The 14,271-nt window shown below is 45.3% G+C and overlaps 1 protein-coding gene across 1 annotated transcript in view; it reads left to right on the plus strand.

Moving 5' to 3' along the window:
• Window positions 1-14,271, plus strand: part of LOC132832374 (guanylate-binding protein 1-like) — a 34,545-nt gene that overhangs the window by 13,886 nt on the left and 6,388 nt on the right. The window contains exons 5-9 of the mRNA XM_060850320.1: window positions 2,766-2,962; window positions 4,456-4,698; window positions 5,837-6,114; window positions 10,869-11,081; window positions 11,392-11,494. Coding sequence (XP_060706303.1) covers window positions 2,766-2,962; window positions 4,456-4,698; window positions 5,837-6,114; window positions 10,869-11,081; window positions 11,392-11,494 — 1,034 coding nt within the window. The remainder of the gene's footprint in view (window positions 1-2,765; window positions 2,963-4,455; window positions 4,699-5,836; window positions 6,115-10,868; window positions 11,082-11,391; window positions 11,495-14,271) is intronic.

Below are 14,271 nucleotides of genomic sequence, written 5' to 3' on the forward strand. Positions count from 1 at the left end.
GAAACGTCTGGGTATCAAACCTACAGCTCAGCGAGCAAACCTACACCCTAAATCTCAACCTGAGCTACAAACCTTCACAAACCTTGCAAAATACTGGAGTCCTTCGAGGAAGTAACATGAGCTGTGGATGCAGAGGAATTGTAGACAGTTAGTGTGCAGGTACAGCGAATAATTACCATCCCCAATAGAATGCGACCATTCATTGTCATGATGTGGAGGAGCCGGTGTTGGACTGGGTTGGACAAAGTTAAAAATCACACAACACCAAGTTATAGTCCAACAGGTTTATTTGGAAGAATTAGCTTTCAGAGCGCTGCTCCTTCATCAGGTGGTTTCATCGTTTATTGTGAGGAGACTGGAACACTAAGGGAGGGGAGGAGTGAGAGTATCTGTGGAGAGCGCGGCAGAGTTAACATTTCAATGCTGATATGACTCTGCATCTGGTGCACAGTATTGTTCATCTTATTTAAGGAAGGATCTAAATATACTGGTAACGGTTCTAGTGTAGACTAATACCTGAAGTGGGGAGTTGTCTTATGAGGAAAAGTTGACAAAATTAAAAATCACACAATACCGGGTCATAGTCCAACAGGTTTTTTTTTGGAAGCACTAGCTTTCAGAGCGCTGCTTCTTCATCAGGTAACTAGTGACAGGCAAAGCATATACTCCCTGGAGTTTCAAACAATAAGAGGTGTCTTGATTGTAACATATAAGATCCTGAGGGGTCTTGACAGCGAGGATGTGAAGAGGATGTTCCCTTTGTACAAGACTCTAGAGTGAAGATTAAAAAGGAGTCACTCATTTAAGCCGGGATGAGGGGAAATGTTTTTCACTCAGTGTGTTATCAACCTTTGGGACTCACTTCTACAGAACGAGGCGGAGTAGACAGGCAGGAGGCTGGAAGAACACAGCAAGCCAGACAGTATCTGGAGGTCGAGAAATCAGCATTTCAGGTGTAACCCCCTCTTCAAGACTGGAGGTCAAGAAGGGTCTAGAAATGTTGACTTCTGCACCTCCTGATGCTGCCTGGCTTGCTGTGTTCTTCCAGCCTTCTGACTGTCTACCTTGGATTCCAGCATCTGCAGAAAAGGAGGTGGAAGCAGAGTCTGTGAATACTGAGGTTAATGGAAGGGAAGGGATGGGGGAGAAAGGGTCGTGGGTACAGGCTGGAATCAGATCAGCCCCAATCTTATATAATGGCAAAGCAAACAGAAGGAGCTTCATTTATATGTTTGCACAAAATGTCAACTTTGCAATTGACAATAACAGCAAAGGTGTGGCCTGAGCTTGTGACAGCCCAGGTTTGTGGATGAGCTGCACGCTTTGTTAGAGCATGCACTAAAGAAGTCCATTCAGCCCATTGTGCAGGGTCCACCGGGTCTCGGAATGATCCCTGTAATCCTGCACATTCTTCCTTCACAGATGCTTCCATCTGAAGCTGCCTTTACCACACTCTTGGGCAGTGAACTCCAGACCTCGAGTTCCCGTTGTGTGGAAAACAGAATTTCCTTCCTTCTTATAACAAAACGTGCAGAATACAATTTGTGGTTACCATCTCCTCACTCCTTTTGAGCATCTGGAACCTCTTCAAATCTCTTTCCCTTCTGTTTAATGTTTGGTCTTTCTTCATAAATTTGCCAGACACAGTGGAATCTTTGTATTTTCCATTTGTCCGGATGTTCCAGGTTGCTTGGGTGGCTCCTGAATCTTCGTCCCACTCACTCCACCCTTGTCTCTGGTCAGTTTCCTGTGTGAACTGTTTTGTCTGTGTCTCTGTGATTTTGCTGGATCCACCTCCCCTTCACAGAGATCGCTGGGATCTTTCCATTCCTCTCCCTGAAACTTCACCAAGTCCCTCCCAACTCCCACACCTTCTGGAACGTGCTCACCTCAGTCACCAGCTGTTTGATCTTTCAGCTGGTTTGCCAAGTAAATAGCAACTGTTTGTAAGAGACCACTTCCAAAGATGATCTTGTAGGCCATGCGATGTAGTAGGCAGTGTGCAAGAGTCTCTGATTTCAAGTCCCATTCCAGGACTTAGTAGCCAAGGGTGGCAGCATTCAGAAGGCAGCCAAACAGGCAGAGTATATCAACCTGTGAATTCTTCCATCATGCCTTCCAGTCAATAGCAGGCTGTTATAGTCAAATCGAAACCTGGAAAACAGGACCAAGACTGACCATTCAGCTTTGAACCTGCTCTACCATTGAATAGGATCATCACTGTTCCTGCTTTCTCCCAATAACCTTTAGCTCTGGAAGCATACCTAAGTCTTTTTTTTAAACATTCAATGATTTAGCCTCAACTGCTTTCTATGGCAATGAATTCCACAGGTTCCCCACTCTCTGGGTGAAGACATTCCTCTTCATAGAATTATAGAATCCCTTTAGTGTGGAAGCAGGCCATTCGGCCCATTGAGTCTACACCACTCCTCCAAAGAACATCCCACCCAGACCCAGCCTATCCCTGTAACCCTGCATGCCCCATGTCTATACTACCCTTCACCTGAACAACCCTGAACTCTGTGGGCAGTTTCCTTTGGACTGTGGAGGAAATCTAAGTCCTAAACGTCCAACTCCGTATCCTCAGACTAGTTCTGGACTCCCCGGTTGTTAGAAACATCCTCCTGTGCTTAACCTATCTGTTGCTCTTGGAACTATCCCAGTCTCTTTAGAACAGTAGCATTCTACCGCCATGGAGAGTGTGCGGCACTGTCTGAGGTGCTGCCTTTAACGTAGTACATCATCAGTTCCTTAACAGAATCCAGTTTTGTTTCCAATCTGACGGAGCTGATCAAAGTGAAGGCTGATCAAGGAGGTGATGATGAAGATGAAGAGTTGGATTTACTGAAGGTCTCACCGGCCTTTGTCTGGGCAGTGCGGGATTTCACCCTGGACCTGAAAATCAATGGCCAGAATGTCACAGCCGATGAGTATTTGAACCACGGCCTACAACTCAAAAAAGGTGAGAATCCAATGGATGCAATGTCTCTCACCCGAGTGAGATTGTGTTACACCTTTCACCAGACACACAGGCACTCTCTCTCACTCTCTCTCTCATCAGACACATACACACACGCTCTCTCACACACACGTGCTCTCTCTCTCTCTCATAAACACACACACATACACACACGCACGCTCTCTCTCACACACACGGGCACTCTCACACAAACACTCTCTTTCTCCCTCACACATGCACTCTCTCTCACACACGTATGTGCTCTCTCTCACACACACACACGTGCCCTCTCTCTCACACACACACACGTGCTCTCTCTCTCTCTCTCTCTCTCTATCTCTCACACACATGTGCTCTCTCTCTCACACACACATATGTTCTCCCTCTCTCTCACACACACATGCGCTCTCTCTCACACATACATGTGCTCTCCTTCTCTCACACACACACACATGCGCTCTCTCTCACACACATTCACTCTCTGTCTCTCTCTCTCTCACACGTGCTCTCTCTCAACACACACACAAGCTCTCTCTTTCTCTCTCTCTCTCTCACACACACTTTCACTCACACACACACTCTCTCTCGTGCGCTCTCTCACACACACACGCACGCGCGCACTCTCTCTCTCTCTCACACATGCGCTCTCTCTCACACATGTGCTCTCTCTCCCATTCACATACAGGAGCTCTCTCTTTCTCTCTCTCACACTCACGCTCTCTCCCTCACACATGCGTGCTCTCTCTCACAAACGCACTTTCTCTCTCTCTCGCACACGTTGTCTCTCTGTCTCTCAGTCTCACATGTGCTCTCTCTATCTCTCACACACACACGTGCACTGACTCACACAAACGTGCACTCACACATACGCGCACACTCTCTCACACACATACACGTGCACTCTTTCTCTCATGCGCACAACACACGTTCTTGTGCACACACACACGTTCTCATGGGCGTGCATGCACGCGTGCACACACACACACACACACACACACCACTCCCCCATCCAACACACAACCCGTAGTGAAAATCTCAAACTCTCCTCCAAAATGTGCTGATCCTGTGTGAGTGGAAATTTTCTTAGATTGAGATGGGTTCAGATTTCTGGGTAGGGGATGAAATCACTCCACAGCAGCTGGTATCCTGTCACTAAGTCCCCCTTTAGTTACACGTGGAGAATCCTTGGCACTGATCCAGCTCCCTCAGAGCCTGCTCTCAGAGTGAACAGAACCCGTGACACTCCTGTTTATATCTGTCAGCCAGGGCTCCCTGACTGGACCAGGTTAACAGCCCCAGTCGGGAAACTCTGATTCTATGAGGTCCAGCTGGCTGACATCTTTCCAATCACTCCCAGGGCTATCAGCAATACACAAACAAAGTGGGATATGGGAAAAGGGATTTAAGGTGCTGTCGGTGCTTTGTATCAGGGAATTCTGCCCAGTCATAGTAACACCCAAAGTGGATGTGGTTTTGTTTCTTTTGACTGAATGCAGGTGTTGCAAAGAAAGTGATGGAGTATAACCAGCCCCGGGAATGCATCAGGAATTACTTCCGGTCCCGCAAATGTTTTGTTTTTGTTCAGCCGACTGCCAGCACCAATCTAAACCAGGTGGAGACGCTGCCGGAAAGCCAGCTTGACCCACAGTTCCGTGCGGTGTGCCGAGAGTTCTGCCAGTACATCTACAGTGAATCACAGCCAAAAACAGTCAAAGGTGGCCACAGGATTAACGGTCGGAGTAAGTGCAGCACAATGTGACGAGTATGTCTGTCAGCTCAATCAGGGATTGATGGGACATCCACCAGGCTGTTTCATCCCTTCAACAAGCAAATGCTGACTCGACTGAGGTCCCTCTCTCCACGTTGGCTGCTCAGCAGCACGTGGGAATCCAGCAAAGGAATACTTTCCAATTCACTTTGTCATCTGAATCTTCCCATCAAAACACTCCCAGGTCAATTCTGGATGGAATTGAGCTCCTTGAACATTATGGTACAGTCCAATCGCCAATCCCACTGTGCCAATTCCCATTGTGACCTTCTGAGAACAGCTTTAGCCTCTAAATGAAACAACCAATTTACCATCAGTCAGTGCTTGATAAGGGATAGTTAGAATCATAGAGTTTGAGGGATGTACAGCATGGAACCAGGCCCTTTAGTCCAATACACCCATGCCAACCAGATATCCTAACCTAATCAAGTCCAATTTGCCAGCACTTGGCCCATATGCCACTAAACCCTTCCTATTCATATACCCACCCAGAGGCCTTTTAAATGTTGCAATTTTACCAGCCTCCACCACTTCCTCTGGCAGCTCGTTCCATACATGCACTACACTCTGCGTGAAAAAGTTGACCTTTAGGTCCCTTTTATATCTTTCCCCTCTCACTGTAAATCTATGCCCTCTAGGTCTGGACTCCCCACCCCCGGAAAGACACTTTGTCTATTTACCCTATCCATGCCCCTCATGATTTTATAAACCTCAATAAGGTCACCCCTCAGCCTTCAATGCTCCAGGGAAAGTAGTCCCAGTCTATTCAATCTCTCCCTGTAGCTCAAATCCTCCAACCCTGGCAATATCCTTGTAAACCTTTCAGAACCCTTTCAAGTTTCACAATCTCCTTCTGATTGTAAAGTAGGGAGACCAAAATTGCATGCAATATTCCAAAAGTGGCCTAACCAATGTACTGTACAGCCACAACATGATCTCCCAACTCCTATACTCAATACTCTGACCAATAAAGGAAAGCATACCAAATGCCTTCTTCACTATTCTACCTACCTGCAACTCCACCTTTAAGGAACTTATGGCTGCCCCCTTTAACCTGCCATAATTACAAAAGCTTGGTAATGAACTCTTTGCTCTCTCTTCTCTCGCAGTGTTGGCCATTTTGACTCGAGCCTACGTAGAAACTATTGACAGTGGGAAGGTACCTTGCATTGAGGATGCTGTGACCTGTATGGCTAAGATTGAAAACACAGCTGCCTTCCAGAATGGCCTCACTCACTACAAGGAGCAGATGGGGCAGAGGGTGCAGATGCCAATGGAAACCGCAAAGTTGACAGGAATACACTCCCTGTGTCGAGATGAGGCCATCCACCTATTCTTGAAGAGCTCCTTCAATGACCAAGATCAGGAATATTACAAGAAACTACTGGTGAGGGTCAAAGTGTGTTTACAAAATGCAACGAGGATCTTAGGGGGAGCGGGGAATTGGAATAGTCATTGTAATAACCTTCCACAGCCCCTGTGGTTTTTAGTAGGGACACTTATGTTGCACTTTCCATCTCTCAAGGAGTCATCCTGTCCAAACCATTTTGATTATTTCCCAAACACATCCTGCACCTTACACTGTTCAGACCTGAACTGTCACTTTTCTGGACAATTCCTGCCCTCTGTTGATAAGACCCTCTTCCCCATTGTCATTTTTCCACCCACCCCCACAAACACACAGCACAGATTGGACCACCCTCTCAGGGTGCAGTCGTACACTAGTTAATGTACTTGGAAACATAGATCCAAAACCCACCAGGGCAGTTGGGAAAATGAATTCAAGAAATAAATACATTCTTTGCAGCACAGAAGCAGGCGTAGGCCATTCAGCCCATTGAGTCTGCTCCACCATTGAATGGCTCATTTGATCATCTCCACTTTCCAGCCTTTTCTTGATAACCCTGTTTCCCTTCCTGATTAAAGATCTCTCCCTCTCAGCCTTGAAGATACTGAATGACTCAGCCCTGACAACCGGGAAAGAATTCCTCAGCTCCACTCCCCTCAGAGAGAAAGAAATCCTCCTCATTTTTGGCTTAAATATACAATCCTTATTCTCTCCCACACAAGGGGATCCTGTCCCCATCTCCCCCTCTAGGGTCAGCTCCTCTAAGCACCTCGTATGTTTCAACAAGGTCATCTCTCATTCATCTAAACTGCAATGTGTAGAAACCCTACCAACTTAACCGCTCCACATAAGACAGTTCATCCATATCCGGGAGCGTCCCCACATATCTTATATTGCGCTCTGATATCCACGACAGTCCCTCCATACCTGGGAGAGTCACTCCTTTCCTGCAATTGTCCATCCATACCCAGGACAGTCCAACCTTATCCAGAAGAGTCCCCTTATATCCAGGCTATCTGCTCCATCCCTGTGTTGGTTAACTAATATCAGTAAAGGTGTCCATGAGGTGGATTGTTGGAAGGGGTGGTGATGGAACAAGTAAAGAAATTAAAGATGGTTCTAGGAGACGTTGCCCACCACTACCCTCCGTTTCATCCTCGGTTTCTGCATTAGCTTCATGGACCAATCCTGAACTCTTTCCCAGCCTGACATTTATCCAGTTTGTCAGGTTCGACTCGGACACGTAATATTTTGTTAACCAGCGTCCCACTAACTGAGAAATTTTCTTCAATGCTCTGACTATCTCCTGCTTTCCTTTCAGGCATCTTTGATCATTGTAATCAGGCTATTAATTGTTTGTATTTGATATTCTCCTGCACTGCTCCCTCACCAATGACGAATGATTCCTTATTGTTCAAATTGAATGTTCATAATAAGTGCCTGTTAGAAAGATTAATCTATGGCTAGGAGCAATGCAGTTTACCTTGGCATTGTGGTCTCTCTCTTTTTGATAAGTCTCTTGCGTGCAGTCAGGATTAGTCATTAAAAGGCATTGCTTGAAAACTCGGTGTCCAGAAATGGGAGGCTGAGTCTAAGTGGATTTTCAGAGCAGTGAGATGGAAAGTAACAGCAAGGGAGAAGGAACAGAAACAGCAGCTTACAGCCTTAAATTACTGCTTGTGTCAAAAATGGCTCTGCATTTTCCATTCACTCCTGCTGTACGGCGATTTGAGGTAGAATTGAAGCTGGAACTCAGTGGGAAAACAATGAAACTGCAACAGAATTAATCAAAAAACCAGAGCAAATAAGCATTCTCACCCTGCTATCAATACTGCAGGAAGTGTCACAAGATGTTCTACTGCCTAGGTCTTACTGAGCACCAGGGAAGTCAAACTATTGATATTTCTAAAGCTTTCAAAATGCATTGTTGCTTCCTATCTTAATGTTAATTTTGAGCGATATATGTTCAACACTGGAGCTAAAGGGGGAGAAGGATCAGCACGTAAACACAGTAATATGTTTAGCTGAATCCTGTGAATTTGGGCAGATGAAAAATGGTTTCATTAGATCTGTTGTAAGAGATTTTGCCATGACAGTATATCTGCTGGGAGAAGAGAACGGTGGCTCAGTGGTTAGCACTGCTGCCTCATAGCGCCAGAGACCAGGGTTCAATTCCCGCCTCGGGCAACTGACTGTGTGGAGTTTGTACATCCTCCCCGTGTCTGCGTGGGTTTCCTCCGGGTGCTCCAGTTTCCTCCCACAGTCCAAAGATGTGCAGGTCAGGTGAATTGGCCATGCTAAATTTAGGTGTTAGGTGAAGGGGTAAATGTAGAGGAATGGGTCTGGGTGGGTTGCTCTTCGGAGGGGCGGTGTGGACTTGTTGTGCCGAAGGGCCTGTTTTCACACTGTAAATAATCTAATCGAAAAAAACTTATTCTGAAGAAAGCTACTGACTTGTGCAGGAGTTCCGAAGTTGTCACCCTTCTTCAGGGAAAGCAGTGCTCTTATTCCCAGAAGCTGAATCACATGACAGGCAAGTGTTTAGCTTCACAGACTGCGTGAAGTGGTTTAATCATCTCAGGTGAACAAATGATCTCAATGCAATGGTCAGAATAAAGATTTGGATCCCAAAATTACGCAAAATTCACTCATTTCAGTTGGGGCAAGTCAAAAGCCCCAGACATGCTAGAGGCAATTTTCAGTTTTCATATGCTAATAACCCACTGCTGGCTGAACAAATCCCAGAGGATTACAGCAACACTGTTACAGTGTCTTCCCGGTGATTACTATCTTGAATTAGGTGAGAGAATGAAGCTGAGTCAGCATCAGGTATGGAGAATAGCTGCTGCCCTGAAAACAAAAAAGCCGGAGGAATCAGAGACCCCACAAACCCAGGGGATCTTGGGGGGGAGAAAAGCAGAGGAGAAAAATAAAGCCAGGACTTGACAGTGGGTGATGAGCAAGTGAAGAGGCATTCGTTGGTAACAGCAGAAGAAAACGCAGTGATCAGGAAAAAAAAGATGGAACACGATATATCAAAGATGCCTGAAGTCAAGCACATTGGCCATCTACAGACATTTCACCCGAATCCTGGCAAGGCCAGATCTGTAGCAGAAATGCAGCAGAGATCCAGCAACCTACAGATGTGAAAGCAATGCAGCAATTAGCTGGAAATGTGTGATGTTTCCCAATGCTCTTGCCTAACCTGTCATAGAGATGTACAGCATGGAAACAGACCCGTCAGTCCAATTTGTCCACGCCGATCAGATATCCTAAATTAATCTAGCCCCATTTGCCAGCACTTGGCTCATATCCCTCTTAAACTCTCCCAATTCATATACCCATCCTGATGCTTTTTAAATGCTGTAATTGTACCAACCTCCACCACTTCGTCTGGCAGTTCATTCCATATAAGCACCACCCTCTGTATGAAAATGGTGCCCCTTAAATCCATAGAATGTGCTGCCAGAGGAAGATGGAATGAGCTGCCACAGGAAGTGATGGAGGCTGGTACAATTGCAACATTTAAGAGGCATTTGGATGGGTATATGAATAGGAAGGGTTTGGAGGGATATAGGCCAGATGCTGGCAGGTGGGACTAGATTTGGTTGGGATATCTGGTCGGCATAGACAAGTTGGACCAATGGGTCTGTTTCATGCTGTACATCTCTATGACTCTATGACTGTTATATTTTTTCTCCTCTCACCTTAAAATTATTTTCCTCTACCCTGGGGAAAAGACCTTAGCTATATTCACCCTTTCCTCACCCCTGATGATTTTATAAACCTTTGTACGGTCACCCCTCAGTTTCTGACACACCGGGGAAAACAGTCCCATCCTATTCAACCTCTCCCTGTAGCTCAAACCCTCCAACCCTGGCAACATCCTTGTAAATCTTTTCCACACCCTTCCAAGTTTCCCAACATCCTTCTTATAGCAGGGGTCCAGAATTGAACATGGTATTCCAAAAATGGCCCCATCAATATCCTGTTGAGCTGCAACATGACCTTCCAACTCCTGTACTCAATGCATTGGCCAATACAGGCACATCAGAGTATCCACAAGCTCACTGCTGAGGGTAGGCAGTGGTTTTGATGTACATTAGCAGCTTTCACTCAATTTGAAAAACCAGTAGCAACACCTCAACTTGTGCTGAAACTGACCAACCCAAAAAACTAAATGCTGAATCTAAATTCTGAGATGTTGTGCAATTCTAAGACACCTCATTCCAAACTAGCACCCAGTGTATAAATGAAATTCCCCAGAAAGGAACATCACTACAGGAATGAACAGATACCAGACAAACAACAGCAAGTCAAACACATCATTGAAAGATCAGAACAATTTAGAGACAATGGATGAAATTCATTCTCAGAGACTGATGAAAGTGAGACTGATGAGCTTATTGGTTTTCTGAATGAATGATCATGTTTTGTGCACTGAGTATATTGGGTAAGTACTGGTAAATACATGAGTAGCACATGAACAAATCCCTTTTTTTTGTTATGGAAAGGGCAATGTTAGAAACAAAGCAATTTGTGCATGAGTTGGCTTGCCGTAGTGGCTTGTGTGAATGTTGTATGGGCAATGGCAGACTTTAAGACTAGTATAAAATACATTATTTGAAGTAGCTGTTTTGTCATCTCTTCATTGTTATTCTGTAATTAATCTCTCAGATTTTAACAATTACATTAATGGTTCAGGCTAACATCTATTGGATATCTAACAGCATCAGGTATCCACTGCAATGCTAACCTTTGCTCTAGTTACAATATCTGGATTATCTTGTCAGACTGAGGTGGAGCAGCATTATTTTGAGGTTTGTGACAAGAATGAAGCTGTTTCCATGGAGACGTGTACAAAATTGCTGGAGACCCTGTCCTGTGAAATCGAGGAGAAACTACGAAAGGGATTGTACACATGTGCAGGAGGATATGAGCAGTATGAAGAGGATCACAAGAAGATGATTGAGAAATTCCGTGTAACTCCAGGAAAGGGGAATAAGGTAAATATTAATCACTCATTTGGATCTGCTTTTTGATCAGGGGCATCTCTTGAAATTTTACACCAGCTGAACATTTCCTATTACCATCATCAGTGCATGCAATAACTAGAAAAACAGAGGGCCAATTCTTGCATTAAAACAGTGAGCTCTTATAACTCAATAGAAAGACAAGTCAACATCTCAAATGTCAATCAGTCAGCTTCCCATCTCCCACAGGTCAACTTCTCACTGAAAAGTCATTGTTGAAATTCTACCCAAACGAATCTTGCATCCTCTCAGAATGTCTTTACTTGAATTTTAAATCCCACAGGCTGAAGAAGCCTTGAACTCATTCATGAAAAGAAAAACTTCAGAAGCTGATTCAGTGCTGCAGGCTGACAAGAGGCTGACAGATCAGGCCAGAGAGCTGGCAGGTAAATAAGTTACAGTAATTTTCATCTGGAAGGAATCAGAGATCGGTACCAAGCGATTTATTATGACAAACATAGAAATTGCTGGAAAAGCTCAGCAGGTCTGAGAGCATCTGCAGAGAGAATCAGAGTTAACATTTCAGAGTTGAGGAAGGGTCACTCGACTCGAAACGTTAACTGTGATTCTCTCCACAGATGCTGCTAGACCTGCTGGGTTTTTTTTCAGCAATTTCTATTTTAGTCTCTGATGTACAGCATCCACAGTTCTTTTGGGTTTTATCTTGCAATTTCCTGTGTTTTGTTTAAAGCTAACTTATTTTTTCATGGACAACCTGTTCAGAGATGTTATGACACACCTTAGGAGCAGGTGGGACTTGAACCCGGGCCCCCAATCCAGGGGTAAGGACACTACCACTGCGCTACATAAGACAGAAAGTGGCAAGGCAGGAGAAGTAGTGAAGTGTGTCACTCCCCCAATCAGAGATCAACAATCACTGAAGTGCACAACAGGGCCATCACAGTCTGACAGGATACACAACATAAATTTAAAGATGGGGAAACACTGTTTAAACAGCAGGGATCATCCACATAAGACCTAGATGAGGAGAAGTTTTTCCAAACACAGGCCTGAGAGTCTTTTAGATTAGATTTTTTAGATTAGATTAGACTTACAGTGTGGAAACAGGCCCTTCGGCCCAACAAGTCCACACCGACCCGCCGAAGCGCAACCCACCCATATCCCTACATTTACCCCTTACCTAACACTACGGACAATTTAGCTTGGCCAATTCACCTGACCCGCACATCTTTGGACTGTGGGAGGAAACCGGAGCACCCGGAGGAAACCCACGCAGACACGGGGAGAACGTGCAAACTCCACACAGTCAGTCGCCTGAGTCGGGAATTGAACCCGGGTCTACAGGCGCTGTGAGGCAGCAGTGCTAACCACTGTGCCACCGTGCCGCCCAAAAGGTCTCAAAAGGTCTTGGAAGTAGAGTCTTTGAATACTTCTTAAGCAGAGATTGAGAGGATCCTGATACCAAGGAGGAGCAAGCGTATCGCAGGTACCCAGGATGTGGGGTCATCAGTTCAGCCGTGATGTAGTTGATTGGGGGTAGCAATCTCAAGGGGCTGAATAGCCCACCTCCTGCTCCTGTTTCTTGTATTCTCATGTTCAGAGAAGAAGACCATAGGACCTATACGGACTCAAGCTAGCTCTTTGAAAAATCTCACCAATTTCATAAACCCTCCTCCCGCCTTCAACTATCCAACCACCTTGTCCATCCCTTTCCCTTCCCATCCTGAAAACCAGTCCTTTTTTAGACCTGTTCTAGGAATCTGAGTCCACCATCCTTTCAGATAGATTTTTTAAAATGAAATCTCTGGCCTCTAGTTACTGACACTGCCTGAGGGAATAGCTTCTTCCTAACATTCTAACCTGCTCAGAATTACAGATACATAACTGGTTGGGCTTATGTTGAAGTACTTACAGCTTGCTGCAACATGTAACCGCATTGGAAAAAGATACACTCTCAATGTCACTTATTATTCCCTTAGGAGGAAGATACCACTCGGTTTTTTAAAAATGGTGCATCAAATTAAATATGGCAGCCACTTCTGACAATTTAGAATTTACTTTGAATGAGTGTGGGTGCCAACGATCATGTCTGCTTGTGTGAAATGTGTACGTGGAATTATCTGCTCCTACCTGTGTCTGTGTGTCACTCTGTAGGGTGTGCATGGTGTCTTTACAAATGTGTATATTTTTAAGTGTATATATGTGTGTACATACATGTGTCTTTATGTGGATATGTGAAGTGCTGCACTTTGAGAGATCAAATATTACAGAAAATTTAATGATAGAACCCTGTGCAGTATTGATGTAGAGAGGGATGTTGGGGTTCAAGTCCATAGCTTCATGAAAGTGGCCAAACAGACAGAAGCCGTGTGGCATGCTTGCCTTTATTGGTCGGGGAACTGAGTACACGAGTCACGATATCATCTTGCAGCTTTACATGATTTTGGTTAGGCCACACTTAGAGAATTGCATACAGTTCGGGTCACCATAATCCAGGAAGGATGTGGAGGCTTTGCGGAAGGTGCAGAAGAGGTTTACCAGGGTGCCGCCTGGATTAGAGGGTGTGACCTATAAGGAGTGTCTGGAAAACTCAAGTTGATTTTTCTGGAGCAGCAGAGGCTGAGGGAGACTTGATAGAAGTCTATAAATTTATGAGACGCATAGATGTGGTTGATGGTCAGAATCATTTTCCCAGAATTGAAATATCTAAAACTGAGGGGCATGCATTTAAGGTGAGAAAGGGAAAGTTCAAAGGAGGCATTTTTTTTGCACAGAGAGTGTAGAAGTATGGAACGTGCTACCAATCATGTGGTGAAGGCAACTACGATAGGGGCATTTAAGGATCTTTAAGATAAGATAGGATAAAGTAGGGACTGCAGATGCTGGAGATCAGAGTCAAGAGTGTGGTGCTGAAAAAGTGCAGCAGGTCAGGGGGCATCCAAGGAGCAGGAGTATTGATGTTTTGGGCACAAGCCCTTCATCAGGACTGAGGCTTGAGGGCTGGGCAGCTGAGAGATAAGTGGGGTGGGGGAAGTGGGGGGTGGTTGGTGAGGCTGGGCGGAAGGTAGTTGGGAATGTGATAGTAGATGAAGGAGGGGTGCAAGTGATAGGTTGGAGAGGAGGGTGGAGTGGATAGGTGGAAAGGTCGGACTGGTCAGGAGGTTGGTGCCGAGTTTGAAGGTTGGGACCGGGATAAGATTGG

This window comes from Hemiscyllium ocellatum, chromosome 35 (assembly GCF_020745735.1).
Source record: "Hemiscyllium ocellatum isolate sHemOce1 chromosome 35, sHemOce1.pat.X.cur, whole genome shotgun sequence".
Lineage (NCBI taxonomy): Eukaryota > Metazoa > Chordata > Chondrichthyes > Orectolobiformes > Hemiscylliidae > Hemiscyllium > Hemiscyllium ocellatum.